Source organism: Sebastes umbrosus, chromosome 4, assembly GCF_015220745.1.
Source record: "Sebastes umbrosus isolate fSebUmb1 chromosome 4, fSebUmb1.pri, whole genome shotgun sequence".
NCBI classification, from domain to species: domain Eukaryota; kingdom Metazoa; phylum Chordata; class Actinopteri; order Perciformes; family Sebastidae; genus Sebastes; species Sebastes umbrosus.
The window spans coordinates 21919058-21932876 of NC_051272.1; the positions used below are offsets into that span (position 1 = coordinate 21919058).

A 13819-nucleotide genomic window follows, 5' to 3' on the forward strand; every position below is an offset into this window, starting at 1 on the left:
TTGCTCCAAACTTTGCCATCCTCTTTCCTTTATCTACCTCATTGTAACACCTAATTAATTTGCTGGTACCAACACTGCATGCACACACACGTTTGTACTTCTGTACTTGCGAGGACCTTCATTGACAAAAATAAATGTCTTAGCCCTGAATCTTCAGTTTACCCTAACATAACCTTAACCCCGAAACCAAGAGTTATGTAAACTTCAAACACCCGTTTGAAGAAGTTTGAAACCCGGCAAGTGCAAAAAAGTTTGAATCAGTTGAAATGCTCTTTTAAAGCCCCTGAAAACTTGAATTTAAATCATAAGAATTTCTCTTAAACATATTGAATCAAAGTTGAAGTAAAAAAAAAATTTTTTTAGAAGTTTACAGTCAAACTCAGCTAATCAGCTTCATGACCATGTGGGTTTGATCAGATTTGATGGCTTTGATTCAAATGTTGCTAAACTCTGATCCCCTTTCTGCAACTGAACATTACTTCAAACCAGTGAGAAGAGCACAAGAGCACACACACACACAATGTTTAAGCTATTTGTCTATCCTAACCATAGACTGTATATAAAGATGTGCGACGCGTCTCCACTTCCTCCCACTGTACAAAAGTGAAGCCAAAAATATTCTGGATAGGGGAGCTGCTATCTTGAGTTTTTGACGTCATTTGGAGCCAGAGTCTGCGCAGTAGTGATCGGGCGGCTGGAGCCGCGGTATCGAGGTCCCGCCCACACACCCGCCCGAGCCGAGCACGGGCGCATGCTAGCTTGAGCCACTTAGCTGCTACGTTAGCACCACGGTAGCTGTTTTGCTAGAAAGACATAACACTAACCATAATAACTCTATAAACACATTTATGATCAAATTGACACATGTTCTATTACCCAGAGTCGCGACAGTTATGGAAAGTTAAAGTTACATCTCCGGCTTCGACTACTTCAGCTGTCAATCACGACGTCTTACCCACTTTTGTAGCATCAAATAAATAATTAAAACCAAACTTAACAGAAAAATGAACACTTGAACAGACACCAGCATGATAAAAACTACCTAAAATGACAGAAACCATCTTTGGGAAAAATCTATTTGATGTGTACTTTGACTTTGTAGTTTGGTCCATGTCCCATCCGCTAAAGAGGAGGAGGCGGGCTTTATGACATATACTGCAGCCAGCCACCAGGGGGCGATCAAGATGTTTTGGCTTCACTTTTGGGGAGCTGTCATGTCGTCCATTTTTATATACGTATTATCCTAACCTAAAGTAAACATGTGTCTAACCTTTTCTCAGTGCCTCCTTAAGCCTGTACTATAATACAGTGTGGTGTCTGTACACTTCACCAGATTATCACAACACAATTTATTATCAGTGATAGTAGCTACACTGCTGTGATGCTGGTCTGTTTTCCCCTCCAGTTTCTCTTGGACCAGAAATGGGACCCACTTTGACATCGACCAGGACCCCAACGTGACCATGAAGCCCCACTCTGGGACCATGGAGGTGGACATCAGCAGAGCGAAGGCCGAGCATTACGAGAGCGTGTACCAGTGCACGGCAAGGAACAAACATGGAACTGCTGTTTCCAACAACATAGTCGTACAACAGTCCAGTAAGTGCACTGCAGATTATCATTTCCATCATTTCATTTCTCTCTTCTTCCATTTTCGTAATGTCACGCATATCTCACATCATTCTTTTTTTCTTTTTCTAACAATTAAGTTGCAATTTACATCTTAAGAGCACTTCTGACAGGTAAAGGTTGCATGTAGAGAGCAGCATGTTTTACTTTGCAGGATGTAACAGTAGAACAGTAGCGAATATCCCTTTGTATTTCTCCTGTTATTATCCAGTTAGGCATCATCCCTCTCATTCTGCCTCGTCACCCCTGTCATCATGTCAGCGACAGTCCAATAGCAACCCATGGTTAATGTCAAGTTAAAAGACACCTCATCCACTGAAGTGTGTATCCTTCTTCCACCGGCAGGGTCCCCCTTGTGGTCGAAGGAGAAAATCAAGCCGAGCGTTGTTCAGGAGGGCGTGTCCTTGGTGCTGCCGTGTCGACCCCCAGCTGGCCTGCCTCCTCCCATCATATTCTGGATGGACAACAGTGAGCGCTTCAGTCATGGAAGATCATTTTTTAACTGCATACATGAACACATTATAATAACACACTGCTGCTGTTTTTTCCGTGGGCCCAGGTCGGTCCGGAAATCTCGGATATGTGTCCGTCTGACAAAATGATGTGTCTGCTCTCAAAGAATCCTCATCAGTGTTCCTTAAAATAAACATGCCCCTTTCATATACATTATTTAGACATTAATGTGATTAATATAAACAACTGTGACCATCACTTGCCCTGTTTGTTACAGAGAGCTAGGAGTTTAAATGCAGTTACACTAATTATCACACTTAATTAGTTAATTATTACTTGACTCATTAAATGTGTTCATTTTAAAGGGTCAGTTCACACAAATTACAAAAAAAAGAATATGCTCTCTTACCTTTAGTAGTAATTTTCAAGATTCAAGTGTATGTAAATGTGCAAATATGTTTGCCGTTGTTTGCATGTTTGTGTTTGCACAGTTACGTCAGTGTGTGTGTGTGTGTGTGTGAGAGTCTCAGACAGACATGCAACAGGTTCTTAGTGTCCTTTGTTCATAAGTCTTGTTGCGTTATGAAAGAAGCAGTACCGCAGCCTGCTGGTCTGGGCCTTGAGGCCGCGGTACCGTTTGCCAGATGCAGATTTGTCGTGTGATTCAGTTGAAAGTTCAGCTCATGAATGGACCTTGTGTTGAGGTCAAGAATAAACTAAAAATATCTAGTTTTAGTTTAACTTGTCTAGGTTTTGATATTTATGCCTCTTTTCAGAAACAGTGTCCGAGTTACTTTGGATAATCCACAGAACACGCTGTCAATAGGGACTATTTCTTTGGTAGAAAGACAAAGAAGAAAACTTAAAGACCATACCCAAATATCTACAGTAGCATGTGTTGCTGTGCTCTTCAAATTCTTAAATGTGCTGTGCATTTCAGATTTCCAGCGGCTGCCTCAGAGCAGCAGGGTGTCCCAGTCCCTGAACGGAGACCTTTACTTCTCTAATGTGCTCCGAGAGGATTCCCGGAACGACTACATCTGTTACGCCCGCTTCCCGTACACACAAACCATCCAGCAGAAACAACCCATCACCGTCAAGGTCCTCAACCGTAAGTCTGACTGTGTGTGTGTGCGTGAGGAGGAGAAACCAAGATACAGGATGTCAGATGTAGGTGTAATGAGCTAGTATGACTGAGATGAGTGTGAGTTTGTGTGTAATGTGTAATGTGTCCGCATGAGAGGCAGTTCATTCACAGTAGTATGTGCTAGCATGTCTGCGTAGGAGGGACACGGCGTTTCCTATCTGATGCCATCCTCAGAGACGCCAGCGGTCGTCATCCCACTGAAAAGACATATTGTCAGAGCTTTCATGGCTCCCAGCGCTATCTGCCAGGCAGGCGTTCATTTTATGACTTGTGTGAGACGTTCTGTTATACGCGCTCTCCACCAACAACAAAGACGGCTCTCTTTCAGTGTAATTGACATTTCTTGTCCCCACAAGATTGTTATGGCGATCATTCCTCATCTCTGAGTCATTTTAAAGTTTTGTTTTAATTCTGAACACTCTCATGTTAAGTTTTTTTTCTCCATGTGAATGATGATTTTTGCGTGTTTGATTTCTCTGTTGTTTTACAGTGGATGCAATCAATGACACAATGGCAGCTTTTTACAATGACACTGATTTATTTAGTGGTGAGTTTTGGCACCCCCTAGTGTTTACCCTCCCTCAACCTAGAGCTCCGAACGCTGGCTTTTACCCACTAACACTAACCCTCCTGCCCAACATCACAAGCTCACTGATTTATTTAGGGGTGACATCTGGCACCCTCTAGTGTTTACCCCTAAACATAGAGCTCTGAACTGTAGCTGTCACCCACTAACCCCTAAATACAATGTGTTAATTCTCTATCCCTCTGCCACTCCTGCTCTATCCAATCAAAACCCTTCTGATAACTATTCACTTCCTCCTATTAAACCAGCACTGCATGATGCTTCCAGTATCGGCTGAGCTGATTGTGTAACTTGGACATGTAACGACATCTGTGCATCTTTGAAAGCTACATTTTTAACTAAAAACTAGGGCTGTCAATCGATTGAAATATTTAATCGCAAATTAATCGTACATTTTTTATATGTTCAAAATGTACCTTAAAGGGAGATTTAATACTCTTATAAACATGGGAGTGGGCATATATGCTTGCTTTATGCAAATGTATGTATATATTTATTATTGGAAATCAATTAACAACATAAAACAATGACAAATTTTGTCCAGAAACCCTCACAGGTACTGCATTTAGCATCAAAAATATGCTCAAATCATAACATGGCAAACTCAAGCCCAACAGGCAACAACAGCTGTCAGTGTGTCAGTGTGCGGACTTGACTATGATTTGCCCAAAACTGCATGTGATTATCATAAAGTGGGCATGTCTGTAAAGGGGAGACTCGTGGGTACCCATAGAACCCATTTTCTTTCACATATCTTGAGGTCAGAGGTCAAGGGACCCCTCTGAAAATGGCCATGCTGGTTTTTCCTCGCCAAAATTTAGCATAACTTCATAGCGTTATTTAGCCTCCTTTGCGACAAACTAATATGCTGGTACTAATGGATTCCGTAGGTTTTCTAATTTCATATGATGCCAGTATATTCACTCTACCGGTTCAACCTCCGGAAGATTGATTGCGTTAATGAGTTAAAGAAATTAGTGGCGTTAAAACGATATTGCGTTAACTTTGACAGCCCTTATTCAAACATATTAAAAATGTAATCTGATTGATGATAAACAATGAATTTGCTCCTTAAAGTATAGATAGGTAGAGCTGCAACTATTAAATTAAATTAAATAAATTCTCTGAGCTTTCTCCAGCTTCTTAAATGTGAATATTTTCTGGTTTATTTACTCCTCTATGACAGTTAACTGAATATCTTTAAGTTGTGGACAAAACAAGACATTTGAGGATGTCATCTTGGACTTTGGAAAACAGTGATCGACATTTTTTTCACCTTTTTCTAACATTTTATAGACCAAACAACTAATCGATTAATCAAAAAAATAATCAACAATGAAAATAATCGTTGCAGATATGTTTAAATTATCCCTTGTGTTGGCCTTTCCTCTGTCAAACAGCCAGCTGCAATCTTCATTCTCAAAATCACTCCTTCCCCGCTGCCCTTCCTAATTTTAGAGCGCTCCTAGTTGTTAATCTCTCTCTCACCGATCATCATTTTCACCTCACTTCACTTCTCATTGCTCAAAAGATCTTTTTCTCTTTGTCTAAACATGTCTAACCCGAAACATGCAAGCAGTTTCTCATCAAACTGCTCACATGCCAGGGTGTTAATTTATCATCATCATAAACATTCAGTCTGACTTTTTTATTATTAGTTTAGCAGATTACTTCTTTACAAATTCAGTAGCAGAAAGCAGATCTTCATGTCTCTAATGCTATATTAGATTAGTTTTAGCCTTCATTATAACCCCGGAGGGGGATTAATTGGCTATAAACACCCACAGAAAGCAATAAAACTCAACATGACAATAAAATTTACATCTAACCATAAAATATGAGAATGTGGTGTGTAATGAAGTGGCTCAGTGCCCGTGCATTGTAGAAGAGAGGTTTCATTGTACCACAGAGTACAGAGAAGAAAGGATTGTGAATGTGAAGGGCCTGGCTAGGGCCTTGATCTACACTCTGTTATGGATGTATGCAGAAGAGATGGTTAATGGTTTTCTTTGTGAATCTATGTGCAACTATAGAAGACCCAGCGGATGAGAGGAGGCCGACCTTCCTCATCCCATCTGGTCCCACCAGCTCCAAGATGGTGTTGAGAGGACAGGTGCTGGAGATGGAGTGTATTGCCGAAGGACTGTAAGTGAAAGAATCTGCCATTACTTCAGCCCTGAAAGCCTCAAGTGCCCACCTGCTCAAGTGTCATCATCACTCGTCTTTGTCTCTCTCTCTCTCTCTCTCTCCTTGAATCCAGGCCCACCCCTGGAATCAACTGGAACAAAGTGAGCGGCGACCTCCCCACCAAGCGCACATCTTTCCTGCACTACAATAAGACCCTACGCATTGTGAACGTGTCCGAATCTGACGCAGGAGATTACCGCTGCATCGCCAAGAACCGGCATGGCTTGGTGCACCACACCATCCACGTCACGGTCAAAGGTGCGTCTGTGATGAAGCGCATAGTGTCCCATCAGGCCATCCGTTCGTCGTCTGGCGACACAGTCGATCTTTCTTTCTGTCTCTTCATTCTCTCTCCATCTCATAATTGATTTATGCACAGATGCCAACAGTGCAGTGTGTTTCGGTGATTAATTCTCCAGCCTTCTGCTGCGTTCTGTTCTATTTTCAGCTGCTCCATATTGGATCACTGGCGCCCCCAGGAATCTTGTCCTAGCTCCAGGAGAAAACGGCGTGCTGACCTGCAGGGCCAGTGGCACGCCCAAGCCCTCCGTCAACTGGGCTATGAACGGCATCCCCATAGAGAGTGAGTGCAACCTGAAACTCACTGTCTTTATGGCCTCTTTCATTTTTTATATAAACTGAGAATTGTTTAATTTCATTATTTGAGACAGGATTTTTGTTTTCAAATTACGGTTTTGTAAATACAAATAAGCCAAACTTCTCAGTTGCATTAGTGTTTAATTTGGTCGCATCTGAAATTCCATACTAACACGCTATTTAGTACGCTAAAACAGTATGTGAGATATTTTAGTATGTCTGAAACCTTAGTGTGAATGTGAAACCAATAGTACGGGAATTGCATATTATTTCTGGTGAAATATTACAGTATGCAACGCTGGACATTACAGCAGCATAAATATCCCAAAATACAATGCGGTAGTGACGACAACGTTCATAACAGACGTTGACGGACAGCTCTGTAACATCAATAATGTTTCAATTTAACTGTAAGTATAACATTTCACATTGCTAGGCGTAATATATAATTTAAATTAATTCAGACATTGATTCTCACAAACCGTTGTTTTTTGGTCACATGAGGTTGGCCATGCCAGTTTTTTGGCATAAATTTGGAGCATTATTTAGTGTTCTCCCCGACAAGCTAGCATGACATGTTTGATAAAAATGGTTTCCTTAGGTTTTCTAGTTTCATATGATAACAGTGTCTTCATTCTAGCTTTAAAGCTCCAGCCTTTGAAAGACAGAATAGCAACCGTCGGAGTGTTAAAAGGTTAATACTTTATATAATAAAAGATCAGTACTTGGTGTACGTCGATTCAATATTGCCATGCAAAATATTCTGATACTATGCTGTATAATTTTTTTTCTCCCACCCCTAGGAACCAGCTTCATATTTAGCGCACAGACATGAATTGTCTGCTTTAACTTGACAAAAAAGCGAATTGGCAATTTTTCCCAGAATGTTGAACTACTACTTCAACACTGAGCCGCCATAACTTCAGAGAACTTCAATCAAATAAAATACAATCTAAAAAGACCAAAATTAGGATTTAAATGAGGAAATATCTTCTCTACAAGATTCATCCAGAATTCAAAGAGTTTCGTCTGTAACCCCTGTTATCCATGAACAGATTCCCCGAAGGATCTCAGCAGGAAGGTGGAGGACGACACCATCATCTTCACTGTTGTGCAGACTGGATCCAGCGCCGTGTACCAGTGTAACGTCTCCAATGACTACGGTTACCTCCTGTCCAACGCCTTTGTCAATGTGCTCTGTAAGTTCATTACACAAGATCCATTTGTATTAGAATGCTGTTTTGCATTGATTTCCATAGTGTAATAACATGGTGATAATTGCTGCAGCGGAGCCGCCCAGAGTGCTGACACCAGCCAACAAAGTCTACCAGGTCATCAAAAACCACCTGGCCCTGATAGACTGCGCCTCCTTCGGGTCACCCATCCCGAAAATTACATGGTGAGTTAATGAACTTTTAACAGAGGAAAGTGTTTTGTGTTTCTTCAAAAGCTCAAAGCGGCTGCCTCTCTGTCTCAGGTTCAAAGACAGTCGGTCCAGCACCCTGGATGGAGACCCTTACATCCTGCACGACAACGGGACTTTAGAGATCCACATAGCTCAAGCCCACAATAGTGGCGAATACACCTGCGTGGCCAGAAACTCCCTCGGTATCTTCGAGAATCACGTCCGTCTGGAGGTCAAAGGTGAGAGTGTTTCTGAACTGAAGAAAAACAGTCCAGAGTAGACTAAAAACAGGAAAAGAATCACCTCACAATGATTCTTTGGGTGAATTTTGTTTACAATCAATGGGCGTCATAATTGCTGATGCATTTATCAGAGAAGATATGACAGGACTGACCTCTCTTTTTAAAAGACCCATCAAGAAAACAATAATTAACGGAAAGAAATTTCAAGAAGATTCACAAAAAAGTAAATAAAAAATTATTGAAAATGAATAGTTGCAGCCCTAATATTAACCTTTTGAAGTCAAGCCCTATTCCAAACACATGGTATCAGGTGTGGACTCGAGTCACATGACTTGGACTTGAGTCAGACTCAAGTCACAAATTTGATGACTTTAGACTTGACTTGATAAAATAAAAATAAAAAACTTGCAACTCGACTGGGACTTTAACACCAGTGACTCGTGACTTCACTTGGACTTGAGCCTTTTGACTTGAAAATACTATCCTCCCCCCAAGCCCAAAGATTAAGATGTATATTATATAATTTGCCACGAATCAATTCATGTCCCTTCATTTCCTAAATCAACTAACGTTAACGCTGTTCATTCGCAGCAAGTCGACACTTAATTCCCCAGGTCCACTTTGTTTAAAACAATCTGACAGCATCCAATCAAGTTGCAGGAGAAAACCATGAAGAACTTATGTTACGTTACTGAACGCCAGTTGGAAAAAATTATACCAAACATAATTTCATCCACATACAAAACCTATGTGGTGGTCAACAAAAAACAAATTGCAGTATGCAAAACGTGTGGGTCGAAAATTACAGATGGAGACACAAATGGCATTACATTTGGTGAAGTGCGCTTTATTACTTGTTTAGGACTCGAAACTCAAAGTTTAGGTCAGTCTTGACTTGAGACTTACTTGTGACTTGCAAAACAATGACTTGGTCCCACCTCTGCATGTTATATGTTTGTTCCCCTGGTTTAGACTTATTGCTTTGATTCTTTGATTATAGTAAATGCAAACTGAATCTTCTCCCCTTCCGATCAGATCCCACCCGAATCCTGAAGCAGCCGGAGTACAAAGTGGTCCAGAGGGGCCGGCCTGTGGTGTTTGAGTGTAAGGTGAAACACGACCCCTCGCTCATCCCCACCATGACCTGGCTCAAAGACGACGGAGAGCTGCCCGATGATGAGAGGTCAGAGATGTCTGGAGATGTGTTTGTTGTCTCTCTACATTACTTGTAATGGATCTAGCCAGTATCTAATTAGCAATCTTACCTTTAATGAAATTGTACAGTTACGTGGTGTAAGTTTGTTTCTTGGATGCTTATTCAAGCTCAACTGTTTGACTGGGGAAAGAAAAACAAGATTTGATAGAATCAGATGCTAAACTGTCTGTATTGACGCTTTGTTTACAGATTAATCGTGGACTCTGACAGCCTCACCATCAATGATGTGACGGAGAACGATGCGGGGGTGTACACCTGCATCATGAACACCACTCTGGACCACGACTCAGCCAGCGCTGAGCTCACTGTTGTCGGTATGTACAGCTCAATTTCACTGATTCATAAAACAAACTCACAAATTATTAAAGTGTAACCTCTCTCCATCTCAGCTCTTCCCAGAAAAGTGAATAACTGAAACCACAGATTGCCTTTCAGCCTTTCAAGGTTAATTGCCTCCTGAGAGTTTACTCAAGAGGGTCAGAGCGGATTTAGTCAGCTATCGCGTCAGCAGCATGAATATTCGATCCTAGCGAGCCAGATAATCTCAGTCTTTGTTTTCTTACGGCTGACTGACCACTAAACTCCCTGTTTCACTCCTGCCCTCTGACCTGGCAGAGGCCACACCAACTCCAGCTGTTGCCTACGGTAAACCTGCAGCACACATGAGCACCCGGATGTGCTCGGCTGACATCGGCTTGTGTTGTTTGTTGGATGTTTTTTGTCAAGTGAAGCATGTCGTGGCTCGAAGATTCATTTTTGATACAGCATTTTTCATTTTTCATTTTGATTGTCCAGCATTTATTTGTTTTTGTCTGTAAGGTGTTTTTTTCTTTTAAATAAATATAAGTTTTTACATTTGTACAAAAAGTTTGAATGCATTAAACACGAAACATTTAGGCAATGGGGAGGCAATTTCCACTCACACATGAATGCAAAGATAATTTGTAAAGCAGACATCTCCCCGTTGCACCGCTTGGGATCTTTTCAAATGCGCCATTTCCTCATCACTCATTTATTCCAAGCATGCGTTCCACTTTATCATTACAATTCCAAAACATGAGCATCAATTTAACCTCTCTAGTGAGCCCCAGACTCTATTTCATGCAGAGTGATTATGGAAGATGCTCAGTTGGGCGTCAGTCGTTTCATATGCATGATGCAGCGTCTGCATGTGTATCACAGGGCACATAAAGGAACATGTGAAGGAATAGAGGAGTAACTTAAAGGTGTGTTTGGTTAAACCAACAAAATACTTCTCATTTATTATGATTCTAGTATCACAGAAACACATTTATGTAACCAGATATACCCCCTTTTTGATTTTGCTTCATCATCTCGTGGCATGAACCCTCCGTATCCTGTACCTGTACCTGTAACTGTGTGCTGATGTTGCTGCCTGTGCTGTATTTCCCACAGAGCAACCCGACGCCCCGACTGACCTGGAGCTGACAGACCAGAAAAAGAGGAGCGTTCAGCTCACATGGACTCCTGGAGATGAACACAACAGTCCTATTCAGAGTATGTCTTAAGTGTGTGTGTTCATGCACCTTATCCAAGCTGTTTTTGCTATAACGATAAGTGAAGTAGACATACGTTTTTTAAAGGGACACTCACATATGAACAAAAATGGAAAGCCTACATTAAAAACTTGTGGTGTGTCATTTGAAAGAAGTAGACCTGGAGGAGGCAGGGAGGGTCTAATTAACTCTCATGCAGCCTGATGGAGACACCATTTCTTTCCACACTAACTCGCAACTTGATCGCTGACGACACAGAGATACTGCGTGATACCAACATTGTTTTACTATTGACTCACACGCCTTGTTAGAAGTGGGAACGAAACGTCAGATATCTTCCACAGAGACAAACAAAACATTCATTTTGGACCCACCAACATTTTTAACACGATTAATTCACAATCATAATATTTTTTGGAGGAAAAGCCATAGGGTTAGGGGTAATAACTGGAGTCTGCAAATGTCAGTGAAGAAAGTGAAAGAAATCCCCCAAAACACAGGCACCCTATAGGCCTGGAAGGAGAGTTTGTAGTTTCTTCAATGACAGAGCACAACAGCTTAGGTCAGCTTGAAATCACTGGTTACAATGGAGTCTAAATGTGACAAGCTGTAACGGCATAAAAACGTCCATTGAAATGCCTCAAACCGCTTCTCATCATGGCTAAATCCCCAATTTCCTCTAAGCCTCAAAGCACTGCCAGAAGTAGCATATTTACACATATTTTAGCAAACCTTTTTGAGTTGCAGTATCCAAAAATAACTTGAGGCCATTCATTCCAGTTATGCAAATATACTGCCAGGCAGTGTGGTAAGTGCTCAGTTATGAACAGTTATGTCTTTTTCTTATTTGTCACAGAATTTCTGATCCAGTATGAAGACTCGCTGCACCACCGAGGGCACTGGCATAATCTCACCGAGGTCCCTGGAACCAGGACGACAGCTCACCTCAAACTGTCACCCTACATCCACTACACCTTCAGAGTTCTGGCCCTCAACGCTGTGGGCTTCAGCCGCTCCAGTTTCCCGTCCAGGATGTTTAAGACAGAACCTGCAGGTACAGACAGTTTCTTATGGCCTTGTGGAGTCTCATTCTGTAGTACATAAATAATCAACAAATCTATACTAGTGATTCAATCTTGGAAATCAGAACTGTTTTGTGAGAAAACATTTTAAGGTGAGACACTACAGGCAAAAAAAAACGAGATTTTGGGCTATTTTGGTTCCATAACATCTTCTTTCAGACTGGTGGAAAGAAAATATCCAAAATACACATTTAGGTGTTTATTTTACTACTTTGTCTATTTGCGTCTGTAGTTTTCTCCTAAAGTCACCAAAAGTTAGCATTAGATAATGCCTCATTTGCATATTTAAACATAACATTAATGTAAGTAATCAACCGGGGAAGTTTTATGGTGATATCTATTAGTTCAAATGTTTTACCTATGCAACTGTTGTGTCTTTCAAAATGTATTGAATTAACAATACATATCTTTAAAGTATCTTTATTAGTTTTTTCAGTAACACTGACATACATCAAACTTTCCAATTTCATTCCTTTCTTTATTCTGAAGGTTTTTTTACAGAGGGGTTTGTTCATATATCATTCATAGCCTGATTTATTGAACAATTTATTCATAAAAACATGGTGAAATTAGATTTTTTTATGGCATGTTCTGATTTATGGAGTGATACAAAGAGAAACCCAAAACTCCCTCTGTAAAAACCTTTGACTCTAATATGTCAACTAAATGAAATAAGAATTTTGAACCTGACTTTATCCAATGTTCAGGAAGTTTAGAAAACTTATGTAAATTTAGGCAAATTATCACAAATTTGATAAGATAATGCCTAATTTGCATATTTAAACATACATTTTCAGACAACTTGTAATACAGAAATAATTGTCTTAATGTTTTCCTTGGGACAATGTTTCATATTGTCTTTTTGTTGTTGTTGATTTTAGCTCCAGACGATAACCCAACAGGTGTACAGGGATTTGGAACAGAACATGATAATCTTGTAATCTCATGGAAGGTAATAAACTTGTATAAAGCTATCTGTTTTAATCCTGAAGCATTTATTGTTCTCCAGGGAGTGCCATGAAACATAAAAGTGTTGTTATTGCCTGGTCTTATGAGCTTTCTTTATTCTTAATTTTCTCTCTTTATCATCCACCAAAACCATATTATACATCATGGTGTACATTCACTCTTTTCCTGAAAACATACAGCATTGAAAAATAATGTAAAACTTTCTCCTCTGCAGCCGCTGACGGGCCTCCAGTCTAACGGTCCAGGGCTTCACTATAAAGTGATGTGGAGGCAGAAGGCGGTGGACAGTGATTGGACCACAGTGACTGTGGCTAACAACTCCAAGTTTGTTGTGTCTGGAACGCCCACATTTGTTCCATATGAGCTAAAAGTTCAGGCAGTGAACGACCATGGAGCTGGACCGGAGCCTGCTATTGCCCACGGCTACTCAGGAGAGGACTGTGAGTTTAGATCGACTCTTTAAAAAAATGTACCATGTACCAGAGTGTGGGCTTTGTAACATAACATTTACTCAGTATGTTTCCTCATGGATCTGGCTATTGTTGTGTTCCTTGTCTACTGTACAGTGCCAGTAGCAGCTCCACAAAATGTGCAGGCCATGCTGCTGAACAGCACTCTGGCCGAGGTTCACTGGGATCCTGTGCCCTCTAAATTAATACGAGGACATCTCAAAGGATATAAGGTACAGTACAGAAGAGCCCACGCCGTGCAACATGTACACCAATCCCACCTACTGATACTATTAATAAAATTAAAATAAATAAAAATACTACAAATAATAGTCCTGCA

At 40.8% G+C, this 13819-nt stretch overlaps 1 protein-coding gene and 1 long non-coding RNA gene across 19 annotated transcripts in view; one reads left to right on the plus strand and one right to left on the minus strand.

Annotated features, from left to right (window-relative positions):
- LOC119487470 (neuronal cell adhesion molecule-like) overlaps window positions 1-13819 on the plus strand; it is a 97856-nt gene that overhangs the window by 66945 nt on the left and 17092 nt on the right. For 11 of the 18 annotated variants that reach the window (XM_037768374.1, XM_037768381.1, XM_037768365.1 and 8 more), the window contains 18 exons: window positions 1406-1599; window positions 1975-2097; window positions 3023-3193; window positions 3720-3776; window positions 5849-5960; window positions 6076-6260; window positions 6451-6585; window positions 7655-7798; window positions 7887-7998; window positions 8077-8243; window positions 9282-9429; window positions 9652-9776; window positions 10078-10107; window positions 10879-10980; window positions 11836-12033; window positions 12943-13013; window positions 13245-13470; window positions 13597-13712. In XM_037768374.1, coding sequence (XP_037624302.1) covers window positions 1406-1599; window positions 1975-2097; window positions 3023-3193; window positions 3720-3776; window positions 5849-5960; window positions 6076-6260; window positions 6451-6585; window positions 7655-7798; window positions 7887-7998; window positions 8077-8243; window positions 9282-9429; window positions 9652-9776; window positions 10078-10107; window positions 10879-10980; window positions 11836-12033; window positions 12943-13013; window positions 13245-13470; window positions 13597-13712 — 2416 coding nt within the window. The remainder of the gene's footprint in view (window positions 1-1405; window positions 1600-1974; window positions 2098-3022; window positions 3194-3719; window positions 3777-5848; window positions 5961-6075; window positions 6261-6450; window positions 6586-7654; window positions 7799-7886; window positions 7999-8076; window positions 8244-9281; window positions 9430-9651; window positions 9777-10077; window positions 10108-10878; window positions 10981-11835; window positions 12034-12942; window positions 13014-13244; window positions 13471-13596; window positions 13713-13819) is intronic. The other 7 variants (XM_037768366.1, XM_037768377.1, XM_037768367.1 and 4 more) reach the window with 3 other exon arrangements.
- On the minus strand, window positions 372-11444 carry LOC119487508. The gene is made up of 3 exons (XR_005206714.1): window positions 11191-11444; window positions 4552-4558; window positions 372-383 (listed from the first exon to the last, which is right to left on the minus strand). It is a non-coding gene; the product is annotated as an uncharacterized LOC119487508 (long non-coding RNA).